The sequence below is a fragment of the Passer domesticus genome, chromosome 1, assembly GCF_036417665.1.
Source record: "Passer domesticus isolate bPasDom1 chromosome 1, bPasDom1.hap1, whole genome shotgun sequence".
Lineage (NCBI taxonomy): Eukaryota > Metazoa > Chordata > Aves > Passeriformes > Passeridae > Passer > Passer domesticus.
This window is the reverse complement of record NC_087474.1, coordinates 291,584-316,911: the sequence shown is the minus strand read 5'-3', so window position 1 is coordinate 316,911 and position 25,328 is coordinate 291,584. Positions and strand designations below refer to the sequence as shown.

At 61.5% G+C, this 25,328-nt stretch overlaps 2 protein-coding genes across 4 annotated transcripts in view; one reads left to right on the top strand and one right to left on the bottom strand.

Annotated features, from left to right (window-relative positions):
* Positions 1 to 203: 203 nt before the first annotated feature.
* TMUB1 (transmembrane and ubiquitin like domain containing 1) lies at positions 204 to 2,138 on the bottom strand. Its single transcript, XM_064408227.1, has 2 exons — positions 1,512 to 2,138; positions 204 to 1,068 (listed from the first exon to the last, which is right to left on the bottom strand). Exons 1-2 carry the CDS (start codon positions 1,871 to 1,873, stop codon positions 714 to 716), a joined length of 717 nt encoding a protein of 238 aa, XP_064264297.1. The 5' UTR covers positions 1,874 to 2,138; the 3' UTR covers positions 204 to 713.
* A 6,116-nt stretch (positions 2,139 to 8,254) lies between these two features.
* The window catches only part of AGAP3 (ArfGAP with GTPase domain, ankyrin repeat and PH domain 3), a 108,052-nt gene continuing 90,978 nt past the window's right edge, over positions 8,255 to 25,328 (top strand). Inside the window, exons 1-2 of one of the 3 annotated variants that reach the window (XM_064408056.1) lie at positions 9,399 to 9,418; positions 9,530 to 9,555. In XM_064408056.1, the coding sequence (XP_064264126.1) occupies positions 9,414 to 9,418; positions 9,530 to 9,555 (31 nt within the window). In that variant the 5' untranslated portion in view covers positions 9,399 to 9,413. Of the gene's footprint in view, positions 8,656 to 9,398; positions 9,419 to 9,529; positions 9,556 to 25,328 lie in introns of those variants that run through there. The other 2 variants (XM_064408002.1, XM_064408119.1) reach the window with 2 other exon arrangements.

Here is a 25,328-nt window from a genome sequence, read left to right as displayed (position 1 = left end):
GGGCGGTGCCACCGGCGCAGGCGCGCTGCCGCGCTGCGGAGCGCGTGGCGGGAGGCGCCGGGCCCCGCCCCTCCCGGGGCCCCGCCCCTCCCGGGGCCCCGCCCCTCCCGGAGCCCCGCCCCTCCCGGTTCCCGGTCACCCGCCGCCGCCCGCCCCGCCCCGCCCCGCCCCGCGGCGCAGCACAGCCGGGACGCCACGGCCGGTCACAGTCTGTCTGCTTTAATCGGAACGGCGGCGCGGGGCGGCACCGCCAACACAGCATCGGAACCCCGGGGAGCGCGGCCGGCACCGGGACCGCCTCGGGGCCGAAATCCTCCCCCGGCACGGGGACCTCAGGAGCGCGTCCCGCCGGCACCCCGGGGCTCATGTCCCTGGGCAGGCAGCGGAGCAGCCAGGCCGCATTCCCGCGAGGAGAAGCTCCCGGGGCACGGAGAGCAGCTCGGGCAGGCCCGCACCGGGGGATGCTCCGTGCAGGCACGGGGCACCGGCACCCCCCGAGGTAGCTGAGCCCCCACAGCAGACAGGGCCGGGCGGGCGCTGCTCGGGGCTCTGGGGGCACAGTCCGGAGCCAGCCCCCCTTCAGGCACCGGGCGTGCCCCCGGTGTGCCCAGCGGGCTGAACGCAGAGCCCCGCACGGCCCGGGCGGGCGGGCAGGCTCTCGGTGTCCGGGCGCGGCTCCGGGTCCCGGTGTCCCCGGGCGGCTCCGGGCCGCGCTATCTGCGGTACATGGCGAAGGCCACGAAGGTGACGAGCAGCGTGAGGCCGGCCAGGCAGGTGGTGGCGGTGGCGGTGAAGACGTGCCGGTGCTGCAGCTGCAGGTACCAGAGCAGGGCCAGCAGCAGCACGAAGAGCGGCAGCGCCAGGCTGCCCACGCCCAGCGCGGCGGGCGCGGGGCCGCGGGGGCCGGGGCTGCCCGGGGCCGCGGGCGCCGCGCTGGCCGGGGACAGGTGGCAGTGCAGCACGCTCAGGTGGCCCAGGTGCAGCCCCGCCAGGCTCTGGCTGTCGTCCCGCAGCAGCTGCCCCTGGTAGATCAAGCGCACCTGCTGCTCCTGGCCCGGGAAGTAGGTCCTGCGGGAGACAGGGACAGCGGTGACACCGCTGAGGGGACAGGCCCTGACCCAGCTCCTGCGCCCGCCCTGCCCTCTCACCCAGCTGAGCCTGTGTCCCCATCAGCCACCCCACGCGTCACCCGCCAGCTCAGTATCCCCATCCACCTGCCGTGAGTGTGCCACCCTGCCCGCACACCCGTGCCTGCCCCGGCTGTCACTGCAGGGACAGTCCCCTCTGTGCGCCCTGCCACCGCACCCGCCGGGACCCTGCCCTCGCACCCGAGTGTGCGTGTGTGTGCCCACCGGCCTGCCCAGGGCTCCCCTGCCGCCGCGGGCTGCCCCACGGCCCCGCAGGGATAGGCACGGCCACCGGGCACGGCCACCGGGCACGGCCACCGGGACACGGGCCACTTGTCCGGGACAGCGCTGTCCCCCGGCAGGTGCTGCGGGCCGCAGCCTCACCTCTTGAGCGCCCCGACGGTGTCGCCGGGGCGCACCCGGGCCAGGCGCTCGGTGTCGTTCAGGAACTTGAGCCGCAGCACCAGCGTGGGCTCGGCGGGGCCCTCGGCGGCGGCCGCGGGCGCGTTCCGGTGCCGCGGCCCCTCCGCCTCCTCGGGGGCCGCCGCTCCCTCGGCCGGCGCCGCGGCCGGGTTCGGGGCCGAGGCCTTGCGCTCGGCGGGGGCCGCGCTCGGGGCCGCCTCAGGCGGCGGCGCCGCGGGCTCGGGGGCGCGCGTGGAGGCCCAGGCGAGCCCCAGCACGGCGGCCGCCAGCAGCAGCGCGAACAGCACCGTCACCTCATCGCCGATGCCCTCGATGAGCGCCATGGCGGCGGCAGGACCGGGAGAGGCTGGCTGGCGGGCGGGCGCGGCCTCAGCCCGCGGGGCCGCGGGGAACCGGGGCCGCGGCCGCACCGGGCCGGGCTCGAGCCGCCATCGCGCCGCTTCCGGCCGGGCGCGGGGGGCGATGGGACTCGTAGTCCTGGCTGCAGGAGCCGCAGCGGGGCGTGGCCGCCGCGCGGAGCACGCCGGGAGTTGTAGTCCCGGGCCGGGCCGGGCACGCCCCGTGCATTCCCGGCTACTCCCGGTGCACGGGCGCTCCCGCCGTGATCCCAGCCCCTCCTGGACACTCCCGGAGTCATCCTAGTAACCTGCAGTATGCTCCCAGACACTGCCAGTGCGGTCAGTTTTACCCCAGCGTGGGCCCCGCTGCTCCAAGTACGATCCCAGAATGGTTTCAGTGGCTCCTAGCGTGATTCCCATGAACCCAGTTAACCCCAGTATGATGCCGTTGGTCCCCAGTGTAGGTCCAGTTGCTAGCAGTCCCCCCAGTATGGCTGCAGTCACTGCCAGATACTCTGGATACTGCCAGGTTCAAATTCCTGTGGATGTGTCACTTGGGGACATGGGCACTGCTGAGGGTGGGGGGGCTCGGGCAGCTCTGGGACTTTTCTGCCCTCAGTGATTCTGTGAATCCCCAGGAGTGCCCAAAGCCACCTGCAGGCTCTGATTAAAATCTTTTATATTAGGTGAAAAATTCTTAATTTTAGATTAAAAATTGTTAATTCTAGGTGAAAATGTCTTAACTTTAGGCTAGAAATTGTTCCATTTAACTGAAAGATTCTTAACTTTAAGTGAAAAGTTCTTAGTTTTATGTAAAAATTCTTACTTTTAGGTGAAGAGGTCCAACCATGGAAATACAGCAACAGGGATGGGGGAGGTGGGAACAAACTGACTCTCCCATGAAGGACAATTGTGGGTGGGGGGGAAATTCTGGCAACAACGTCCCCTGTCCCCAGGGTGTCCCCTCCGTGGGTCCCTCGCTGGCGTGGCACTGACACTTCCTGGGGTGAGATCAGGAGCATTTTCTCCTCCATATTATTTTTCCTGGGTAAAAAATCAGGATGAAATCAGGATAGAAGCAGGAGGCACCAGCGTGCTGGGGCTGTGCCGGAGCTCAGGGTGGGAGCTGCCCCTGGGGATGAGGGGCTGCAGGTGGGGGTCCCCCCGGGCAGGGTGGAGCCCGCGTGTGCCGGGGCTGCCGAGGAGCCCAGCCCAGCCCAGCCCAGCCCAGCCCAGCCCGGCTGGCACAGCAGCGACGGCACACAGCAGCACGTTTACACTGATCCCGCAGGCACGGCACCACCGGGATTTATCCCTCCCCGAGGCTGCAACGAGCCCGGATCCACTCTGGAGGGGCTGTGTCTGCTCAGATTTGAGGTTTATCCCGCGGTTCATCCCCTCCCCGATAAATCCGGTGTCTGGCTGTCACTGTGGATTTGTCTGGCTGCAGCTCGCAGAGAGTGAGGCGTTTCCATCCTGCCAGCCTCGAGCTGTTTAATATTCCCTGACAGTACTTCCCCAGTGCCACCAGTCACCCTGTTTCCAGGAAAGCTGAGCAGCCTGTGCTCCCTAAACCTGCTGCTGAGGAGCCAGGCGTGCCGGCGTGCCGCGCCCGGGGCTGCTCTGGGTGCCCTGCAGTCTTCAGTGCCCTCCTGAAGGACGGGTGATGTGAACTACAGCCAGTCCTGGAGCTGGGAACGCCCTGCCCTGCCCTGCCCAGGCTCTGCAGGCAGCACTGCGGTGGTCCCAGGGGTCAGCAGGGCAGGGACCCCGACAGTGACACCCAGAGGTGTCCCAGCCCCTTCCTGCAGCTCTGCCCTCCTGGGCGCAGGGGAACCTGCCAAGGCAGACCCTGAGGGGCTGGAGCGTCCAGGGAACGGAGCTGGGGAGGGAATGGAGCCCCAGGAGGGGCTGGGGGAGCTGGGAAGGGGCTCAGCCTGGAGAAAAGGGGGCTCAGGGGGGACCTTGTGGCTCTGCACAGCTCCTGCCAGGAGGGGACAGCCGGGGGGTCGGGCTGTGCTCACAGGGACAGGACAGGTGGAAACAGCCCCAAGCTGTGCCAGAGGAGGTTTAGGTTGGATGTTGGGGAGAATATTTTCACGAGAGGGCTGTCCCATTGTGTTTCTGCCAGGGCTCACGGTCCCCTCCTCCTGGCTGCTCTTTAGTCCCCATTTCACCTTTCTTCAGTGTTTCTCCCCGTGACTGGGCCAAGCCCCCTCCTGTCCCACAGACCCTGCGGGGATTGTCGTGCCACAGAGCCCAGGGGGTTTAACCCACCTCGTTCCCCTTTCAGCCTCCTTTCCCAGAGCCCACGCACTGGGACAGTCCAGCTGCTCCGGGGCTGTGACCAGAGGGGGTCACAGAGGGGCTGTGCCCCAGAGGGGCCCTGGGGACACTGGGACACCGCCCCAGACAGGGATGTCACTGAGGTGACCCCGGCTCGTGCGGAGCAGCGCTGATGGGACCCAGTGCCCGTCCCAGAGGAGGCTCCCGGGCCCGCCAGTGTGCAGGCAGACACCTGGCGTGGCACAGGTCCAGGTGTCACCAAACCCCCGGGGCAGCCTGAGGTGGCTGGTGGCATCGCGGGGGTCACACAAGGGACACGGACAGTGCCACCCCTCGGGGCCAGCAGCCCCGTGTCCTGGGCACGGCGAGGGGACGTGAGCTCTGGGTGGGACACCGGTGCTCTCTGCTCCCCGAGCTGTGCCAGGCCTCGGGGCAGGGCACGGCGGGACGCTCCCAGCGCTGAGCAGCGGATTTTGGGCTGGCACCGAGAGCCGCGGGCTGCGGGTCGGGGGGGATTAACGGTGCAGCCGTGCTGCAGAGCCAGATTAGAGCTGCAGCTATTCCGGGAGAGCTGCAGGCTGAGCCCAGCCCGGAGAACAGCCCTGTCACGGCATTAAACACCTCTCTGATGGCATTAAACACCTCTCTGCCCCGAACCAGCGCTGCCATGCCGTGAAGCACCGCTGCCTTTGGAACAGCAGCCACAGCTCCGGGGAGCACAGGGGGACAGGCAGCCCGAGCCTCCCAAAGACACACGGAGTTTGCTGCTCCCCTGCTCTGGGAAGGGGAGCAGGGTCCCCAGCAGGGCCCCCCAGCTGTGCTCTCAGCTCTCCCAGCAGAGATGTCCCCACAGAAAGAAAGCCCCAGTTTTTATTGCAGAAGTGATCAAGCACCTCAGTGTCCCGGGGCCCTGAGAAGCCAGAAAGGCCTGCAGACCTCCCGGGACCCCCTCTCTGCCCACTTTGCTCGGACACTGACTGAAGCTCAGCCCTGGGTCTCCCCCCTCAGCTCTGCTCTGGGGGTGCTGCTCCCAGCCCCACATCCTGGGGGGACGTTGTGAGTCTGCTGTGGGGACCCTCCTGCTGCCCCCGTGGGCCCGGCACTGTCCGGTGTCACGGAATGGTCTGGGTGGGAAGGGACCTTCACACCCATCCTGTTCCACCTCACGCCATGGGCACCACAGGTACCAGGGTGGCTGCTCTGGGGGTGGGAGCAGCCGCAGGAAAAGGGGGGGAGGAAGAGGAGGAGGAGGAGGAGAAGGAGGAGGAGGAGGCAGTGGAGGAGGTGGCAGCTCCTCTTGGCAGCAGCACCGGTTTGAGGCACTCACGAACTGCAGCGTCAGATGGGAGGGCTGCAGATGGAGCAGGGAAAGTTCAGGATCTGAGGGTGAAATCCATCCTGAAAAGCAGTTTACATCTTCAAGTGGCCTGTGCCTGCAGCAGGCAGGTGGTGGCCATCCCTGAGGGAATGTTTGCTCCTGACAGCTCGGCTTGTCCCCACGCGCCCCTGCCTTTTCAGCATATTGAACTTCTCTCCTGGGTGTTCCCATCCCTTTGCTAAGCCCCAGCTCCATCTGCTGCTCTGCAGCGCTCCAGCTCCAGCTCCAGCGCTGGTCCCGTGCTGCCCGGGGTCCTGCCCCACCGGGGCTGGCAGGGCCAGGGCCCCTGGGCAGGCTGGGGCTGGGCGATGCTCCGTCCCCATCCGCCGCGCCCTGTGCCCTGCTGGCCGCGGGACCCGCGCGGTCTGGGCTGGGGGCACTGGTGGCACAAGGAGATGAGAGCTGTCAGCTCAGGGTGGCTGTGAACACCACGGGGGCACGAGCAGCCACATCCCTGCCAGGGCAGGAGGAAGAGGAGGCAAAGGAGGAGGGGGCAGAGCCCACCTGCCAGGGGAAAGCCACCATGACTGATCCGGGCTGCTGCTTCAGCCAGGTGAGGGTGAGGGAAGGATGAGGGATGAGGGATGCTGTCCCACCCCTCACCAGGGATACATCCTGGAATCCCTGACTGGGAGGGTGGCTTGGTGGAGGCAGCTGCACCTGGGGTGTCTGGACATTCAAAGGTGCTGAAATGGAGACAATTTATAAATGTTTATGTGATAACTGACTGAGGGCAGCGTTTAGTGGGATAATGGGGAGAAATTCTTCCCTGTCAGGGTGGTGAGGGCCTGGTGCAGGCTGCCCAGAGAAGCTGTGGCTGCCCTATTCCTGGAAGAATTCAAGGCTGGGGCAAGCTGGCCTGGTAGGAGGAGTGCCTGTCTGCAGCAGGGGGGGGCACTGGATGGGCTTTGAGGTCTCTTCCTACCCAAACCACCCTGGGATGATGATAATGATGCTGATGGTGGTGATGCTGATGATGATGATGGAAGAAGACGGAGAAAAAGGCCATGAGCAAGGACCAAGGGCCCCAAACAAAAAGCAGGCTGGAGAAAGGCCCTTGCACAGCCAGGCACTGCTGTGTTGGGTGCTGGCATGGCCTTGCACTGCCCATGTGGATGTAATCCCCTTGGACGGGTCAGGGAAGCTCCTGCTGAGCAGAGCTGTGACCGACAGATCTTTCAAAGGCCTTTGGAAGCCTTGGGGAGCATGAGGGGTGAGGGCAGCCCGGTGCTGTACCAGGTACAGATTTTCTAAATGCTTTCAAAAAACCCTCATGAAAGTTGTTTTCTAATAACCCCTTCTCGTGGCAGAGGCAGTTGGGATGCACTCAAGGAATCCCGGAAGGGCACAAGAGGGAGGGGGAGAGGGCAGGGAGGTGCTGCTCCCACCCACACACCCCGCACCCACTGCCGAGTCACAGAGGATTCCGGAGCCGGGAGGCATTTAGAAACTTCCCAGGGATCTCTCCTCCTCCTTTTCCTCCTTGCTGTCCTCTTCCTCCTCCTCCAACGCTTCCCACCATCACCCAGAGAGGGCAGAGGGTGGGAACCAGCCCCCCACTGCCCCCTGAGCCCCCTGGCACCGGGGCATTGCTGCACACCATGACTCTGGTCCCAGTGGGACTGAGGGAGAAATCCATGGCAATCCTGGTTCTCTCAGCTGCTCACCTTTCTGCTCCTTCTCCTCTCCCAAATTCCACTTTTTTATTTAATCTGCCAGGGCCCACGATCCTGTTTTTTAATGTTTCTCAGCCATTTGGAAGATTTCAGCTGGTCCCCAGTGATGCCCCAGCGAGCTGCACTGGCTCCCACGGTGCTGCCAGCCCTGTGCCCACCAGAGCCTTGCTGTGCCCCAGGTCACCCCACGCAAGCTGATTTAGGGATGGGCACAGCGGGAGGGGTGCAAGCAGCCCCTGCCCAGCAGGCACGCCCTGAGGTGGCCGGACTGCCACCAGGCTGTCCCCTGGGCAGCTCCACCATCGTGCCTCCAGAGAGGCCAGGAGCAGCGAGCACTGAGCGAACGGGCAGGGGGACAGCGCTGGCTCTGCGGGCCGGGGCTGCCAGGGAGGGACCCCACAGCAGGCAGCACCTGGCGGGCACCAGGGGCTCCGTGGGACAGGTCATGTTCCACACCTCACCTGGGGTGAGTAATGACGAAATTACCGCTGGCAGGCAGCCGGGGGCAGGGCTGGCACGGGGGGTTCGCAGACAGGGCCAGGGGTCTCCAGGCTGGCACAGGGGGTTCCCAGGCTCGGGGGCAGCGTGGGCACGGGCAGCACAACAGCGGCGACCGGGATGGCCGCGGTGGGACGCTGAGGGACGGGAGCCGGGACCCGCAGCCGGGCCGGTGCCCACCGCCGCCGTGCCGGGCGGGCAGGGGCCGCGGCGGAGCGGGCAGCGACAGCCTCCGCTCCCGGTGCCCGCTCCCCCCGCTCCCGGTGCCAGCTCCCCCCGCTCCCGGTGCCCGCTCCCCCCGCTCCCGGTGCCCGCTCCCTCCGCTCCCGGTGCCAGCTCCCCCGGTCCCAGTGCCAGCTCCCCCGGTCCCAGTGCCAGCTCCCCCCGCTCCCGGTGCCCGCTCCCCCGCTCCCGGTGCCGGCTCCCCCGCTGTCCCTCCGGATGCCAGCGCCCCCTCTCCCCTGCGCAGCCCCGCTCCGCTCGCCGCTCCCCGCCCGCCGCGGGGCCGGTCCCGCTGACGCGGGCGGGGCGGGGCGGGAGGCGGTCGGGGGCGGCGGCGGAGCCCGGGGGACCCGCGGACGGACGCGGCTGCGGCCATGCAGCGGCTGCCCGGAGCCCCGCGGCGCTGAGCGGGCCTGCCGCCGCCGCGATGAACTTCCCGGGCGGCGCCGGGCAGAGCCCCGGGCAGCAGCAGAGCCTGGCGGCGCCGGGCGGGCCGGTGCCCGTGCCCGTGCCCGGGCCCTCGGGGCCGCAGCCCGGCGGGCCGCCCCCGCCGCAGTTCGGGCTCTCCAACTCGGCCGCGATCCGCGCCGAAATCGGGCGCTTCGAGTCCGTGCACCCCAACATCTACGCGATCTACGACCTCATCGAGCGCGTGGAGGACCTGGCGCTGCAGAGCCAGATCCGCGAGCACGTCATCTCCATCGAGGGTGAGCACCGGCAGCGGGCACCGAGCGGGCACCGGGAACGGCACCGCGCCGGCCCGGCCGCGCCGCCGCCTTTGTCCCCGCGCCGCTGCACCTGCGCCCGCTGCCGCCGGCGGGGCCCGGCCCGGCCCGGCCCAGCCCTGCCCGCGGGACCGGCATCGCGGCGGGGCCGGGGGCGCGGGGCCGGGCGCGGCCTGCGCGGGCCGGGGCGGGCGGGCGCCGCGCCCCCAGCGCCGGCAGCGCGGCCGGGCACGGCGGGGCCGGGAGGGAGCGGGAGGGAGCGGGAGGGAGCGGGCGAAGCGGACGCGCTCGGCAGCCGCCCCCGCCCCGGCCCCGGCCGGCCCCGCTGCCATGGTGGTCGCGGCCGGGCCTGCGCAGGGCCGGGGACTCCGCCCGCGGCCTCTGCCGGGAGCGGCGGGCGGGGGCGGGCGCCGGTCCGGCACCGCGGCGGGGGCGCTGGTGCTCGGCGGGGAGCGGGAGCCGCCGGAGCCCGTTAACATTAGAAATGCAGAACGCTGCAGCCCGGGTGCCGGGAGCCGGCGGCGAGGGGAGGGATGGAGCCGAGGAGCTGCAGAGGAGCTGAGGAAACGCAATGGAGCCGAGGGGCTGCGATGGAATTGGAGACTGGGATGGAATTGGGGGACTGAGATGGAGGTGAGGGGCTGCGATGGAATTTTGGGGCTATAATGGAGCCGGGGGCTGCGATGGAGCTGAGGGGCTGGGATGGAGCCAGGGGGCTGCAATGGAATTGGGAGGCTGGGATGGAATTGGGAACTGGGATGGATCCGAGGGGCTGCGATGGAATTGTGGGTCTGTAATGGAGCCGGGGGCTGTGATGGAATTGGGAGGCTGGGATGGAATTGGGGACTGGGATGGATCCGAGGGGCTGCGATGGAATTGTGGGTCTGTAATGGAGCTGGGGGCTGTGATGGAATTGGGGGGCTGCGATGGAGCTGAGGGGCTGGGATGGAACTGGGAACTGGAATAGAGCCAGGAGCCTGCAATAGAATTGGGGGGCTGGGATGGGATTGGGGACTGGTTGGAGCTGGGGGGCTGCCGAGGGTGAGGGGCCGCGGGGCTGGCATGCAGGGGGGCTGGGATGCAGCTGCAGGCCAGGATGGGCGAGTGGCTGCGCTGGAGCTGACGGGAGGGGATGATTGTGCTGTGCTGGGCCCCACTGAGGGCCGGCAGGCTGTGCAGCCCCCCAGCCGCAGGGTGCCCTGCCCTGGGTAGCCCAAGTCTCCAGGTTTCTGCAGCAGCCCCACGGCAGGGAAGGCAGGGCTGGGGTGCCCTGGTCTGCGTGAGGAGCCCTGGTCCAACTCCGTGCTGCCGTTTCCTGCCCTGGGTTTTGTTGTCCCAGCTTGGTGGCAGTGTGCTCAGCTCCGTTCCTGCTGCCTCATGCCGGGAATGTCACTGCAGGGGCACACGAGGTGCTTTTGGGGGGTGGTAGCCATGCTATAGGGGTGCTGGGCACTGTGGTGATGCTGCATGTGAGCAGCAGCCTGGCTGCTTCTCCAGAGCCCTGCTTCCCACTTTGGTCCTTTTGGGTTTCTGGGGAAAGAAGGAAAGGAAGATGGCCTGTAAGAAGAGTCAGGCCTGTAAGAAGAAAGGTTGCATGGGTAGAGGGAATGTAAATCCCAGAATTCGTTTTATTTGCCTCATGGTGTACAGACAAAGAACACTCTGTGGGGTAAAGACAGGGAGGATGTAAAACCCTGCGCTGATGCTGGAGGGGCCTTTCAGTGTCTGTGGAGGTCTTCAGCCACAGAAAGCTGTTGGGTTGATGGAACTGGAGGAGAAGAGGAAGGGGACTGAGGCTGATGGAGATGGGTGGGAGCGCAGGCTGGCACACGCCGTGGCAGTGGCTCAGTCCAATACACTGGGGTCCCACCAGCACAACTGGGGGAGTCCCAGTGGGCTGGTGGGGGAGGACTGTGCTGTGCCCATTCCTGTGGGGCTCCTGCAGCTCTCCCTTGTTTGTGCCTCTGGTGACAGCTGTGGTGGGAGCCCCGGGGTCACTGGTGACATGGTCTTATCATGTGTGAGGTTCCTGCGCTGTGGGACAGAGGAGCTGCCAGCTGGGACATGGCAGGGCTGTGCCTGAGGTGCTCCTAGGGTCACCTCTGGGGGCAGAGATGTCCTGGGCACCGTGTCCCTGCCCCTGTCCCCCTGCAGGGACACAGAGCCAGGCAGGTGCGTGTCCCTGCCCCTGTCCCCCTGCAGGGACAGGGAGCCAGGAGGGTGCAGGTGCGTGTCCCGTCCGCCTGCAGGGACAGGGAGCCAGGAGGGTGCAGGTGCGTGTCCCTGTCCCCCTGCAGGGACATGGAGCCAGGAGGGTGCAGGTGCGTGTCCCGTCCGCCTGCAGGGACAGGGAGCCAGGAGGGTGCAGGTGTGTGTCCCTGTCCCCCTGCAGGGACAGGGAGCCAGGAGGGTGCAGGTGCGTGTCCCCCTGTCCCCCTGCAGGGACATGGAGCCAGGAGGGTGCAGGTGCGTGTCCCTGCCCCTGTCCCCCTGCAGGGACAGGGAGCCAGGAAGGTGCAGGTGCGTGTCCCTGTCCCCCTGCAGGGACAGGGAGCCAGGAGGGTGCAGGTGCGTGTCCCCCTGTCCCCCTGCAGGGACAGGGAGCCAGGAGGGTGCAGGTGCGTGTCCCTGTCCCCCTGCAGGGACAGGGAGCCAGGAGGGTGCAGGTGCGTGTCCCGTCCCGCGCCCCCAGCCCGGCAGCGGGTGCTGGGCACGCTGGTGGGAGGCGTGCGTCTCTTAGCAACTCCTGTGCTGCGTGGTTCCTGCTGGTGCTGGGAAGGTGTGAACACACACACCGGCCTCTGCCTGCTGCTGAGGGGCTTCCCAAGCACCCTGTGTCACCCACAGTGAGGGCTGAGGGTGTCCTGCTCACTGTGTCCCCAGGGCTCACCTGTGTCCAGGGCTGTGGCATGGTGCCAGGGGCTGCATGTCCTCAGGGGCTTTGCCTGCTCGAGCCACAGTGCCATCCTGTCTCTTCTGAACCTTCCCTGTGGATTTGCTGCAGGAATCCCACAGATTTCCTTGTCTGGGCTGCATTCCCTTAATACCTGCCTGGCACTGGGATGGAGCCTGATCTGGTGAAACGTGTGCTGTGTTTACACCTGTGACCCGTGGTGTGTGTGAGTGAATTAACAGGGGTTAATTAACAGCTGGAAGAGCCTTGCTGGAGATGTTATCATTCCATGCAGTGCCTTGGTCTGGAAGGGAATTTCCTTTTAAACTGCAGGTTTGGGGCTTGATACAGAAATGTCTGAAAGAGAATTTTGTTTGTTGATGTTCCTGATCTGAAGATCAGAGTTGGTGACTGGAACAATGGTTCGTGGTCTGAAAATCCATGGCGGAAGTTGCCAGTGAAACCCCAAATTCAATTTCCTAAAACTTGAGCACTGGGTCTTGCACGACTTGCTCATGTCCTCCTGCCAGATTCCTTTCCTGTAGGTAATTCCTTCATTTTTGAAGGGGAAAAGTTGAAGGCTGCAGCAGGGCAGGGGGTCCAAGCTGCCCACCCTCTGCTGGGCCGGGGCTGCCAGTGTCCCTGCAGGGGTGTCCCTGCAGGGGTGCCAGCAGTGGAGCCGGGGGCATTGGCAGAGCTGCACAGAACGGGGGTGGGGGTCTGTGGCAGTGTGGCTCTGCCAAGGAGGGGGTGCAGTGGGTGTGGGGGGCTGCTGCAGCCCCAGCCCTGCCAGCCCCCAGGCTTGGGGAACAAGCCTTCCTTGAGAAGTTTGCAGCCCACGATGGGGTGAGAGCCAGCTGCGCCTGCTCGTGGGTCGGCATCGGTGGTGCCACTGTGGGATGGAAGGGAAATCTGCTCTGTTTTGGTCTCCTCCTTGAGCTGGAGCTTTATTCAGAGGCGAGGGGGGCTGAGGGGCACTGGGCTGGGGGAGACAGCGGGTTGGGCTGGTCGCCAGCACCAGCTGCATCACAGGCAGGACCTGGAGTTTTTTGGTGGTGTCTAACCACCAAATTTGGACAGATTTTCAGGGGGCTTGCAAAAAGCGATTCCCTCATCCCAGGCTGCTTTCCGTGCCAAATTGTGGAGACTGCTGCAAGCTGCTGAGTTCTATAAAAGATTTCATATCTGCATAAAGCAAAACGATACCAACCTGGGGCTGGTGCAGACAGTAAATGTGGCCTCCAACATCGTGACTCTGGGACAGGCTGCAGACAGAGCCGTGTTAATAGAGTTTGTAATTAGAGCAGTAATTGCACAGTGCTCAATTTCTTTCCTAGAAGTGAACTTTGAGCAGTGAGCAGAACATGGGTTTGAGGAGGACGAGCGATGTCTCTGGTGTGGGGGTTACCTGAGGGAATGGAGGACAGGCTGTGAGCAGCATGGGCTGCAGGAGCCAGCACGGCTCCATGGACAGCTGGGAGAGACAGCGCCAGCAAGGTGGAATAGCCAAGGAAGATCATGATGTGGGACTGGAGAGATGGTTGCACACAGGTTTTCTGGGCGTGTGAAGTGGTGAAGGCAGGAGGGAGAGGTAGAAGGGAGATAAGAAGTAGGTGAGATTCCCTCAACAGAGCTTTTGCCAGATGATGAGAATTTTCTTTATGGTTGTGCACATGCCTTGCAGCCCACCTAAAGCTCAGCTCTCTGGGAAAGCTTGGAGAAGGTTTGAGCCATGGTGAGGACTTGGTGTCCAGGGAGCAGCACCAGGAATCTCTTTGTAGTCAGCTTTACCTGGAGCACATGTTTTTTCCCTTCATTGTCCTTCCTCACCTCTCCCACTGCCTCTAAATCCATGTGGGTTCCTCTCTGCAGTTTAAGAAGCAGGGTTAGTTTGGGAAAGCCCTCCTCTACAATTTCCAGCTGTTGCTGCTCTGGCAGAGGCTGGGGATGAGAGAAGCCCTGCAGAATGTCTGTGGTGGCTGGGAGCAGCCTGGATGTCCGTGAGCTCCTCATTTGCTCTGTGGGCAGGGGCTGCCCCACTGCTGGCTCTGCCTCACCCCAGGCCTGGCTGTTGGCTGGGGTGAGGCCAGCATGGACCATTGGCTCACTTGGTGTAAATAGCCCATCCCAGGATTTGGGCCTTAAAAAACAAGGCCTCTGTTGGAGCTATAGACCTGGCCCTCTGCCTCAGGAGTTTACTCCATCGTCACCTGTCTTGCTGTCAATGATTGCTGTGGCTTTCCCAGCTGGCATCTCCAACATCCTGGGTATTTTCTGCATTTCCCTCTTAGACATCTGCTTTGATACTGGGTATTTTCCTGTTTCAAGCCACTTGTACCAGTTACTGAGGCCACTTTGCCATCTCTGTTTCTCGTGAGTTAGATTGGCTGAACATCATCATTCTGTTCAGTTCCAGCTTGTCTTCCAGCTCCACGCTCCATCCTTTCCCATCCTCTTTTGAAACTGGCTCCTGATGTGCTGCTTCACCAAGTGAACTGAGGCAGGAGCTGCCATTGATGCAGGATCTTCTGGAGCAAGATGAGGGCCCTGCTCGCTGGGGGAGCCCCACACTGCCAGGCTGCACTCAGGGCTCACCATGTCTTCGCTCTGCTGAATCAGCCTCGAGTAAATTACACCCTTTGGGAAGGAGAGCGTTCTGCTTAGCCAGCTTTTTCCTGCTAATTCCATGACCTCTGCAGAAAACTGCCCTGTTTATGTATGCCTGTGAGTTCCCGAGGGCTGGGAAACCACAGGCCGTGGTGCTGGGGTGCCGAAGGGGAGCTGCACACTCCAGAGCCATCGGCACATCCCTGCTCCAGGGCCGGAGCTGGGCGCTCTGGGCAGCTGCGTGCCTCGTGCTGCATTACCCCTGCATTCAGGGCGAGCTTCCTCTGACACTGTGGTCTCCAGATCTGCTGGAAGTTAAGTGCAAAGGCAGTTAAAAGAGCACAAAATGAGAGGTTGGGCAAATCACAGAACCAGAGAATGGTTTGGGTTACAGACCATCTTGTTCCACACCTTCCACTAGACCAGGATGCTCCAAGTGCCATCCAGTCTGGCCTTGAGCACTTCCAGGGATGGGGCAGCCACAGCTTCTCTGGGCAGCTTGTGCCAGGGCTTCCTCACAAGGAAAATTGCCTTCCCAATATCCCATCTAACCCTGCCTTCTTCTCTGTGAGAAGCCATTCCCCCTTGTCCTGTCACTCCAGTCCCTTATCCCAAGTCCCTCTGCAGTTTTCCTGGAGCCTCTTTAGGCACTGGAAAGAGCTCTGAGGTCTCCCTGGAGCCTTCTCCTCTCCAGGTGAGCATCTCCAGATGAACATCCCAGCCTGGCTCCAGGGCAGAGGGGCTCCAGCTCTCGGAGCAGCTCCTGTTCTGACCCTGCACTCTGGTTGTTTGGGTGAGGGGTGCTGTGGTCTCAGGGCCCCTCCCAGGAGAGGCTCCTGGGGGCACTGGGAAAGGCTTCCCTGCTGGCAAGGGAGAGCCCTGGCTCCTCCACCCCTGCGTGTGTCCTGGCCTGGCTGAGGTCATTGGCAGGGCTGGCCCTGCTCAGCATCTCGTGGTGCCAGTGCCTGGCATGAGCAGCACAAGCCAGAGGATCTGCCTGGAAGGAGCCCTGCAGCAGATTCTGATGTGACAGGGGACGTTGGACCCCCAGGAGTGATGGGCAAGAGCCAAAGCACAGCTGAAGGAGCCTTTAGCACGCTTGAACAAATACATCCCCTGTTTTTACTGAGTTTTGTGTTGTGGCCCAAGTCATCTGGAGGCATCTTTGCTAGGTGCAGCTCACACCTTTCTGAGCTTACAGATGGAGAATCTGTAATGGTCTTGGGGAAGAATGAGAAAAGGCCATTCCTTGATGCCTGATAGATGCCTGATAGATGAAGTTGAGAGAGGTGGTGAAACTGTAGCAGGAAGGCTGGAGGATGGTCCTGATGGCTGGGAGCTGAGCAGGATGGAAGGTGCTGTGCTGGGCAAGGCGAAGGTTCCAGGTCCTCTGGGGGCAGGAACTCAATACTGTGGCTAAAGGGGAAAACTGGGATGTGAAGGGGAAGAACAGGATTGGGAGGTGGGATCAGGAGAGAATTGGAGTCTCTGTGGCTGCAGTTTCAGTTCCCTTGATCCAATACAAGCGTGGTTGCTACGGGCAGGGACAGTGCAGCTCTTCCCACTTGGCAGCTCCACCTCCCCCTGCCTGCGATCAGGAGCTGCTCTGGCAGGAGCCAGGCAAGCGCTGGGCTTGGTTCAGCCAGCCCTCAGCTGCGTGTGGTGTGAGCATGTGAATGCTTGTGGTGAGGAGGGGCAGGGTGGGCAGGTCTGGGGGAGCCGCGGGGGCCTGAGCTGTGACAGCGGGTGGCAGAGCTCCCTGTGCCAGCTGTGACCGTGGCAGCAGCACCAGCAGCCTCTGCCTGTCCCAGGGACGCGCTCTGTGTCCCTGGCAGATGTTGGCCAGTCTCCCTGTGCTCGCTGTGGGTCGGTGTCAGTGCTCAGTGGCTCTCTGCCTTCCCAGCACAGCTATTGTGGGAAGTCCTAACGTAACTCTTTCTCGACATAAACCCCAGATTTCCCAGGAGTTTCGCAGCCTGGTTGCACAGAGCCTTTTGCAGTTTAGGGATGCCCTGTGCTGGCTGCTGCTCCAGGCGGTGATGTCCGGCCCCTGTCAGGGCAGGCCAGCAGTGCCCCTGTGCTCAGAGCTGCCTCTGGGCTGTGGGCTCTGGGCTGTGGGCTCTGGGCTGAGCCCTCCTGCGCTCCTGACTGCTTGGGCTGGAGCTGTGGGCTCTGGGCTGTGGGCTCTGGGCTGTGGGCTCTGGGCTGAGCCCTCCTGCGCTCCTGACTGCTTGGGCTGGAGCTGTGGGCTCTGGGCTGTGGGCTCTGGGCTGAGCCCTCCTATGTTCCTGACTGCTTGGGCTGGAGCTGTGGGCTCCGGGCTGTGGGCTCTGGGCTGAGCCCTCCTGCGTTCCTGACTGCTTGGGCTGGAGCTGTGGGCTCTGGGCTGTGGGCTCTGGGGTGAGCCCTCCTGTGCTCCTGACTGGGCTGGAGCTGTGGGCTCTGGGCTGTGGGCTCCGGGCTGTGGGCTCTGGGCTGAGCCCTCCTGCGCTCCTGACTGCTTGGGCTGGAGCTGTGGGCTCTGGGCTGTGGGCTCTGGGCTGTGGGCTCTGGGCTGTGGGCTCTGGGCTGAGCCCTCCTGCGTTCCTGACTGCTTGGGCTGGAGCTGTGGGCCGTGCCTGGGGGAGCAGTGTGACTGGGCCAGCTTTGTGCAGTTGGCTGTGAACCATTCATCTGCCATTCGCTTTCAGGAGCTTTCCCAAAGCTGACAGAGCACCACCACTTCCTGCACAGACACCTTCCAGTGCTGGGCGCTGCTGGGCTCTCACCTCCTCTGGAGTCCCACTGAGATGGAAATGTAAGGCATGGCTGCATCCAGGCTGGTTGTTCTGAGCTAGTGATGGGGCTTGGTTAATTTGGGTGGCCAAATTAGACCTCTGTGATGTCTGATCTCGTCCCAAACTGTGTTTCCAGCTGGGCTGGCTGACATGGGATGGTCCTACGCTGAGAAATACTGGGTGTTCTGGTGGCTGTGGCAGTGGGGTACAGCCCTGGGGCTAAGATCCCCTTGTAGCTGGTGTGGATGTGGGGGCAGTAGGCAGTGGCCACATGGTCTGGAGGAGCAGCTGTGGGCTGAAGGGCTGGCACAGAAGCCTGGCTGCTGGGAATTGAGGGATGCAGGAGCTGCCCCAGCCTGTGATCAGAGCTTGGCAACTTGATGGGCATCTCAGCAGTACCATGATGCTGTTATTGCATCCCTCCCTGGCAGGAGGAGGCCTTTTCTCCTTGTGATCCCATCTTCCCGCTTTGACATTGGATTCTTTCTAAAATTGTTCTCCAAGCCTTGCTGCAAGTCGTTATCTCGCCGTGCAGCAGCTGCAGGGTTTGGGAATCCGTGTCTGTTGTGTTCCTGCTGGCAGTGCCCTTCATGGAAGAGACACCTGTCCTCTCACTGCTGCTGCCTCCCGCAGCTCTGGCAGCACAGGTCCCGTGGGTGCCTGTTCAGGTGGATTTCCTGAATGATGTAGTGAGTGCAAGAAATCTTCTGGGGCAGGAAAGGTAAGAATTAAGATAATTTTAGCTGCCTCCTGACTGGAAGGAGGTTTGTGTGATTAAGACCTGTTGCATGCCTGCTCACCTCTCCTGCCTCAGCAACTTTCAGACCTGCTGTCCAATTGCAACCAAACCTTGCTGCTTCTGAATTCCCACAGATTCTAAGGAAATAGCTTTCCAGACCAGAGAACCCCAGCTGGTGGCATGCAGAGGGAGAGGGCAGTTTGCATCTGTCCATGTGTCTGGCTGCATCTCCACTCTGCAAGCCGTGTCTGAGTCACTGGGGAATTCCTGCCTGGGGTCATGTGTGAGATCTGGTTCTGGCCATGTGATCTGTGTGATGAAATCCTCTCCAGCCTCGGGGCTGTGTGCCACACTCCCAGCTGCTGCATCTGGAATGCGGCCGGGTCCTGCTGGTGCTCCAGGGTGGGAGCTGCTGGCTCTGGGTTGCCGTGTGGCCAGCGTGGTGCTGGCCCTGGCTCCGCAGTGCGCTCAGTGCTCGCTGGCTGCTGCTCTGGCTTTTGGGCAGCTTTGGGTGTTCACCCCGGCAGTGACTCCTGTCTGGCCTTCCCTTTGAACCAGGGACTCGAGTGACAAGGGGGAATTTGCCTTCCCATGCACAGAGGGCATGGTCAGATGGGATATTGGGCAGAAATTTTTCCCTGTGAGAGTGGTGAGGCCCTGGCATAGGTTGCTTAGAACAGTTACGGCTGTCCCATCCCTGGAAGGGTCCAAGGCCAGGTTGGATGGGGCTTGGAGCACCTGGGATAGCGGGAAGATGTCCCTGCCCATGGCAAGGGTGGGACTGGGTGGGCGTTAAGGTCCTTTTCCACTCAGAGCGTTTGGTGTTTCTGTGGTCAGGCTCTGGTGAGGCTGGAGCAGGGCTGGAGGGACACACGCCCGTGCAGGGTGCCACACTGCAGCGGGTGGCCAAGGCCAGTGCTGCTCCTGTGGGAGGTGGGTGCTGCAGGGCTGATGGCACCGTGGCCCTTCTGCTCAGGGCTGGTTCAGTGGGAGAAGCTGCCCCTGGTCCTGGTTTTTCACTGTAGTCACCCTTGGAGCCTCACCTGTGTATGGGAGCACAGGACAGGGCCAACTTCGCTGTGGAGGGCTTGGAGCTGGTTTAAAAGTCAGGGTCAGGTGCTGATGAGTATGTGGGGGCTGTGTCAGGGCATGGATCTCCCAGGTCACCCACCTCAGCTGGGGCATCTGGGTGTTCCTGGTGGGCACAGCGCTTGGGGGAGCTTCAAGGAGCTCCTTAAAAGAGGAGAATAAAGTGATTTCAGGTGATTTACATAGAGCTTTTCCAACATGAAGCACAAACAGGAGGAAGCAGGGAGGTGTTTGCTGTAATTCAGCATCTGGGAAGTGGAGCTTCTGGCAGGGTTGGGGAGGGAGACAGTGAGGAAGGATGGTTGTTATGGAATGAGGCGTTTGGGAGGGGGAAGACGCAGCTCGCGGTTGACGTGACAGAAGAGGAGGGCCCGGAGGGGATTCAGAGGCAGCACTCGCCTGCTGAGGAGAGGGGTTGGGGAAATAATGCCAGCAGCAGCAGTGCCTGAGTAGGGATGAGGCAGGATTTTATGGGTTATAGGCACTTCTTGGGAAGAGGAGTAGTAGTGGTCCATGCAGAGTGACACTGTGGGGCTTTGGTTGCATTTGGCCTGGGGACAGGGAGGTTTCAGGGACTGCAGCTTGTGTGATAAGAAGTGAGGACAGGGGAAAGAGAATCTGTGAACTCTTACTGTCTGAGTCATGTCCTCAAGTGCCAGACAGGGTCTGAGTGACGTCCCCAGTCCCTGTGCAGCAAGGGCTTGGGGGAGATGGGACAAAGCTGGGATTAGCAGCAGCTCTCTTTAATCATGTGGACCTCGGGCTTGTGGGTGCACACTTGAAATGCTGGAGGGGAAAAGAAGCTGAGACTTCATTTTGGACAGGAGACAGTCCAGGAATAGAAAAGCAGAACTATGAATCATCACACAGAGCTGAGGGATGGCGTTAAATTAAAGGCTGGCTGGAGGAAGCGTGGAAGGAGAAGGGAAGGTGCTATGGGCAGAGCCATGTGAGACACCCAAAAAACAGCATCACTGGAGGTGGAGAGTGAGGATGGTCTGTCTGAGGCTGGTGAAAGAAGCTGTAGAGAACCAGGAGGAGAACAAAGAGGATAAAAGGATTGCTGGGATCAATGAGGACAAGGTGCTGTGGCCAGTTTGGTTCCTGAGAGAGGAGCCCAGGGTCCAGGAGAGCCCAGAATCTGCAGGTGAGGCAGGAACAGCCTTGTGCAGTCCCCCAGTGAGACAGAAAAGGGCAGTGGGAGAACCCGAGGTGGGAGTGTTGTCCTCCAGGGAAATGAAGGCGTGTCAGTGACATCAGACACCTTCCCAGGAGACTGGAGAGAATTCAGAGAGAGGTGGCTTTGGTGGATGGGCTGTTGGGTGGTGAGGAATTGCACAGATGGCCACGTCCAGAGGGTCATGGTCAGTGGGCAAGTGGAAACCAGTAATGAGCACTGTCCCCCAGGTGTGTACTGGGAGCAGTAGTGGTTAGTATCTGTGTTAATGACAGAGTGGCACTGAGTGCACCCTCGGTGTGTTCACAGGTGACACCAAGCCGAGGGGTGCGGGTGAGAGGCTGGAGGACAGGGATCCATCCAGAGGACATTGACAGGGCAGTGGGGCCATGGGATCCTCACAAAGTGCAGCAAGTGCAAGGTCCTGCACCTGGTCCTGGCCAGTCAGCTGTATCAGGACAGGCTGGGCACCTTCCACTATCCCAGGGTGCTCCAAGCCCCATCCAGCCTGGCCCTGGACACTTCCAGGGATGGAGGGAGCCCTGTGCCAGGGCCTCACCACCCCCACAGGGAAGAATTTAATCCTAGTATCTGATCTGAATCTCCTCTTGTAGTTTGAAACTATCACCCCTTGGTCTGTCACCATCTGCCCATGTAAAACATCTGAAATTGCATTTTTTTACTGGAAGTTTTGGTGAGTTATTTGGGCTCTGCCTGTGCTGGCCTCCTCTTTGCTCTTAGTTGTGGAAACCTACACAAAGAGGCTTAAACCTCCCCTGTCCTCAGCATCATTCCTCAGTGTCTTCTCTGTCTCCTGTGGAACAGGCCAAGCTTTCCCGTGTCCTTATGCTGGTCCCTGATGTGCCTGGAATTTGTCTCTATTTCTGCTGTTTGTCACTGGTCACCTCTCACTCCTTGTGTAGCTGCTCTGGGCTCAGACTAGGGTGCTGCTGCCACTCCTTTATATTTATCCGTATTAATCTGACCTAATTTCCAGTTTTCCTGTGCATGCCTTCCTGTGCCAAGCCTGGTATGGAGCTTGGGTGAGCCAAGCTGATCTCCTACCACACTGGTTTTCTTCTGCACTGGGATGATTTCTGTGTGCCATCACTGCTGCTTCAGGGGCCCAACAGCTTTTTGTAATTTTTTTTTTCTTTTTCCTTTTGGGTTTGCTTCCAATAAGATCTTGCCTATGGAGTTGGTAATCATAGGATTCCAGAATGGTTTGGGTTGAAAGGGACCCTAAAGCTCATCCAGTTCCACCCCCTGCCCTGGCCAAGGACACTGTGCACTAGACCAGGTTGCTCCAAGTCCTGTTCAGCCTGGCCTGAGCACTTGCAGAGGGGGGGAGTCCACAGCCCCTCTGGGCAGGACCTGCCTCGGTGGAGACTCTGCAGGTGGCTGTCCTTCCTGCCATGGGCTGTAAGAGCTTGGGGACAGCCTGCCCTGCCCTGCCTCCTGCCACCACGGCCCCCAGAGGGTCAGCTGAAGGGTGCTCTGGTGGACCTCAAGACCTGGAGAGTGAGCTGGGGGAGTCTAAGAGAAAATCGGGGACAAAATGACACGTGGCCTGGTGTGAGTGAGAAATGGGCACGGGAGGAGCTGCCCAGCCCCTTGCAGGTCTGGGAGTGGATTTTTGGGGACGGGATTGCACAAGGTGTTTGGGGAGCTCTGGTGGTGAGAGATGAGGGAGGAGACTGAGATATTCCTCTTGGGGGAGGAAATGCCTAAATGCGTGTTGGGCTTAGGTGGTTTGCAGGCTCCGTGGGGTTTGATTTCCAACACCAACTTCGATACTGGAGTGCATTCCATTACTGGCCATGTGTCATGAGCTGCTAAATGGTACTGCCATCCCCCTGTTCAGTTTAACAGCTTTGCTATCCGGGTTGGGAAGTACTTTGTGTGGCTGGAAAGGTCTTGGATCCCCCATTCCTGGAGGCCTTCACACCCTCCTGGGGCAACAACTGAAGGGAGCTGCTTCTTCAGTCGGTTGTTCCAGTCATTAATTCCTCCAGCTGAGATAGTTCCCCTTTAATTCCCAATTTACATTCATCTGTTTTAAAGTTCATTTTCTCACTTGATTCTTTAGATTAGACTAAATAAAACCTTGTTACCTGAACATTGTTCCCTGAGAAGTTTACTGTTACTTCATCATCAATTCTCTTGATGTTCTTTTTGGGAAGTAAATCACATAACTCTCATTAAAAGTCTCTTCATGAGTTCATTTTGTGTGGTCTTCAAAGAATTTTTATGGCTCTTCCTTACCCAGTGTTTTTAAAATGAAAATCACCAGGCTACAGGCAGTGTGCTCCCACTTGACCCAGCCACAGTTTGGTGAACTGTAAACCCAGTTCCTTTCTCTGCTGGCTGCTCTTTTTTATGAAATCCCAGTTTGGCTTGGGAGGAACCTTAAAGGTCATGTGTGGCCTGTGTGCATGAGAGCTCTGTTGCCTGGCATGTCCATCTGCTGCTTCCTGATGGGGCTGATCCACACTGATGGTTCCTGTTCTCCCAGTCATTTCTCCCGAACTGGAAATGGCCCCAAAAGGACGTGGTCTGTGGTTTGGGGCTGGGGGACCCGACTGTCCTGGCGTTCCTGGCATTTGCCATTTCACCTCTCCTGGAGCTGGCATAGTGAAAGTGTTTGCCCGTTGTCTGAAGGTTCCCAACAGCGCTGGTAAGGCCCCAGGTGTCACTGGAATGCTCTTCCCTGTTGACGTGGATCTCTGGCTCTTTTGAGCCTGGTCCTGCTGTGTTAATTGTAAATGACTTTGCAGAGTGGTGGTTTGTAGAGGGAGTGTTGCATGGGAATGGGTTACATGCTCATGGAAACATGGGCAGAGTTGTTTGTGTCATGGAACCATGGGTCACTTTGGGCTGCAAGCACCATTGAGGCTGTCCAGTCAAACCCTGAACAGCAACACCTGAAGCACCTGGAGGAGTGCAATCAGCTGTAACATGAATTGTTGTTTAAGAACATCCAGTTCCACTGACTCCATCCCAGAGACTGGTGTCAGTGGGGGCTGGGGGGCTCCCCTTCCTGGCGACTGGTGTCACTGGGACAGCGAGGGAGGCCGGGGGCCCCGTTCCTGCAGGCACTGGTGTCAGAAAGGGCTGCTGGGGGTATGAGGTCACTTTGCTCTCTTCCAGCCATTCCTGAATATCTCTGTTATTTCAATATTTATTAAAAACTCGCATGAGCAGGAGTGTGAGCTCACTCTTCCTTGCTCTTCCTTGCACCATTGCATTCAGGTTGTTTGTGCCTTTAAATTGAAGTTATGTTTTTTGATGACATCTTTACAATTGTTTCCGCCAGTGGTTTTGCCATTGCACATTGGTCTGTTTGCTCTTCCCCAGTGTTTGTCATGCCTGTGAGCCCAGCAGGCCCTGTCCTGGCCGTGCTCTGGGGAGCAGCCGTGCCTCCTGTGCAGGTCTGTGCTCACACAGCCGCTTCCTGCTGCTCTCAGCATTGTTACTGACTCCTTTTCCTGAAGGCTTCAGCTTCCTACACCCTTTTTGATGCTTCCTGCGTTCAAGATCTTATTGACATCTGTTTCCTCCTCTTTCTTCCTACTTTTTACCCTTTTTTGGGCAGTTTGGATGTCCCTTGCCTCCAGGCGGGTTCGGGAGTTTCAGCCAAGTTGTCCTGGTGGTTTTATGAAGTGTTGGCATTTGGACTGTCTGATCAATTATTGTGGAAGTGTAAAAACACAATCCACAGCGAAAGCCCCGAACTGGGGCTTAGAATCCTGGAATGGTTTAGACTGGAAGGGACCTTGCATCTCCTTTCATTCTTCCCCCTTGCCATGGTCAGGGACACTTTCCACTAGACCAGGCTGCTCCAAGCCGTGTCCAGCCTGGCCTTGGACACTTGGACACTTGCAGGGGTGGTTCAGCCACAGCTGCTCTGGGCACACCCAGGTTGCCCTGCTGTCCTCCCCAGGTGCTGGGGGCTGCTGCTGTCCCCCGTGTCCCTGGCTCCCACTGTGCCCATGGCTGTGTCTGGTGGCTCCTCACAGCACTGGCCCTAGCGCAGCGTCCCTTCCTCTCCTTGAGCTAGTTCTGCTGCTCCCAGAGGCCAGATCTAGTGCCATATTTAGGTGGCACAGTAAAACAAGAGCAGTTACTGAGGATTTGGGTTACTTTATTATGAAAGTAGCTGCTAAGCAGCTTTCCTCAGGTGAGGATGGTGCAGTGGTCAGAGGGACAGGGCAGGTCTGGTCCCCTCAGTCCCCCTGCACGGAATGACATGTCCCTGTGTCCTGGCCATGTGGATGCAGCACTTGGGAACGTCCTGGTGGCCTTGGCAGTGCTGGGGAACACTTGGTCTTGATGGTCTCTGAGGGTTTTCCAACCTTAATGATTGTGTGAGTCCATGACAAGCTGTGCTTCTGGCACAGCCTGGCCCTTGGGCTGCCCCATGCCCAGGGCAGGGGATGCTGAGGCTGATCAGTGGCGTGTGGGGCACAGGCTGAGCCCTGGGCTGGGCACCAGAGCCAGCAGGGCAGTGGCAGCTTGGTCAGGCTGAGGGCTCCCCTGATCCACAGCAAGGAGGGACCCCGCAGCAGGGCCACCAGCGTGTCTGGGGACAGGCACAGCGCCCTGCTCAGCGTCCTTGGGGCACCCCTGCAGCGCTGAGAGACCCTGCCCATGGCACTGCCAGCTCTGTGCTCTGCCCGGGGCCCTCGGGGAGCAGCAGCAGTGTGTGAGCAAACCTGCAGCTGGAGCTGCTGTGGCTGTGTGTGCTGGCCGCAGTGTCCAGGGTGAGTCACGGCCACGCTGTGACTCAGCCAGGCTCTGCTGTGCTGCTGGCTCTGCTCTGAGTCACTGCGCTGCCAGCGCTGGGAGGGACACGCTGGGACAGCCCGGGGCCCTGGGGTCCCAGCACGGCCGGGAGCAGCCCGGGTCCCTGGGGTCCCAGCACGGCCGGGAGCAGCCCCTGTCCCTGGGGTCCCAGCACGGCCGGGAGCAGCCCTGTCCCTGGGGTCCCAGCACGGCCAGGAGCAGCCCCTGTCCCTGGGGTCCCAGCACAGCCGGGAGCAGCCCTGTCCCTGGGGTCCCAGCACGGCCAGGAGCAGCCCCTGTCCCTGGGGTCCCAGCACAGCCGGGAGCAGCCCTGTCCCTGGGGTCCCAGCACGGCCAGGAGCAGCCCGGGGCCCTGGGGTCCCAGCACGGCCGGGAGCAGCCCCTGTCCCTGGGGTTCCAGCACAGCCGGGAGCAGCCCTGTCCCTGGGGTCCCAGCACGGCCAGGGAGCAGCCCGGGGCCCTGGGGTCCCAGCACGGCTGGGGAGCAGCCCCTGTCCCTGGGGTCCCAGCACGGCCGGGGAGCAGCCCGGGGCCCTGGGGTCCCAGCACGGCTGGGGAGCAGCCCCT

Coding starts and splice junctions, on each gene's coding strand:
- TMUB1 (XM_064408227.1), bottom strand. CDS start 1,873: ATGGCGCTCATCGAGGGCATCGGCGATGAGGTGACGGTGCTGTTCGCG. Junction 1,069..1,511: donor ACCGTCGGGGCGCTCAAGAG/GTGAGGCTGCGG, acceptor TGTCTCCCGCAG/GACCTACTTCCCGGGCCAGG.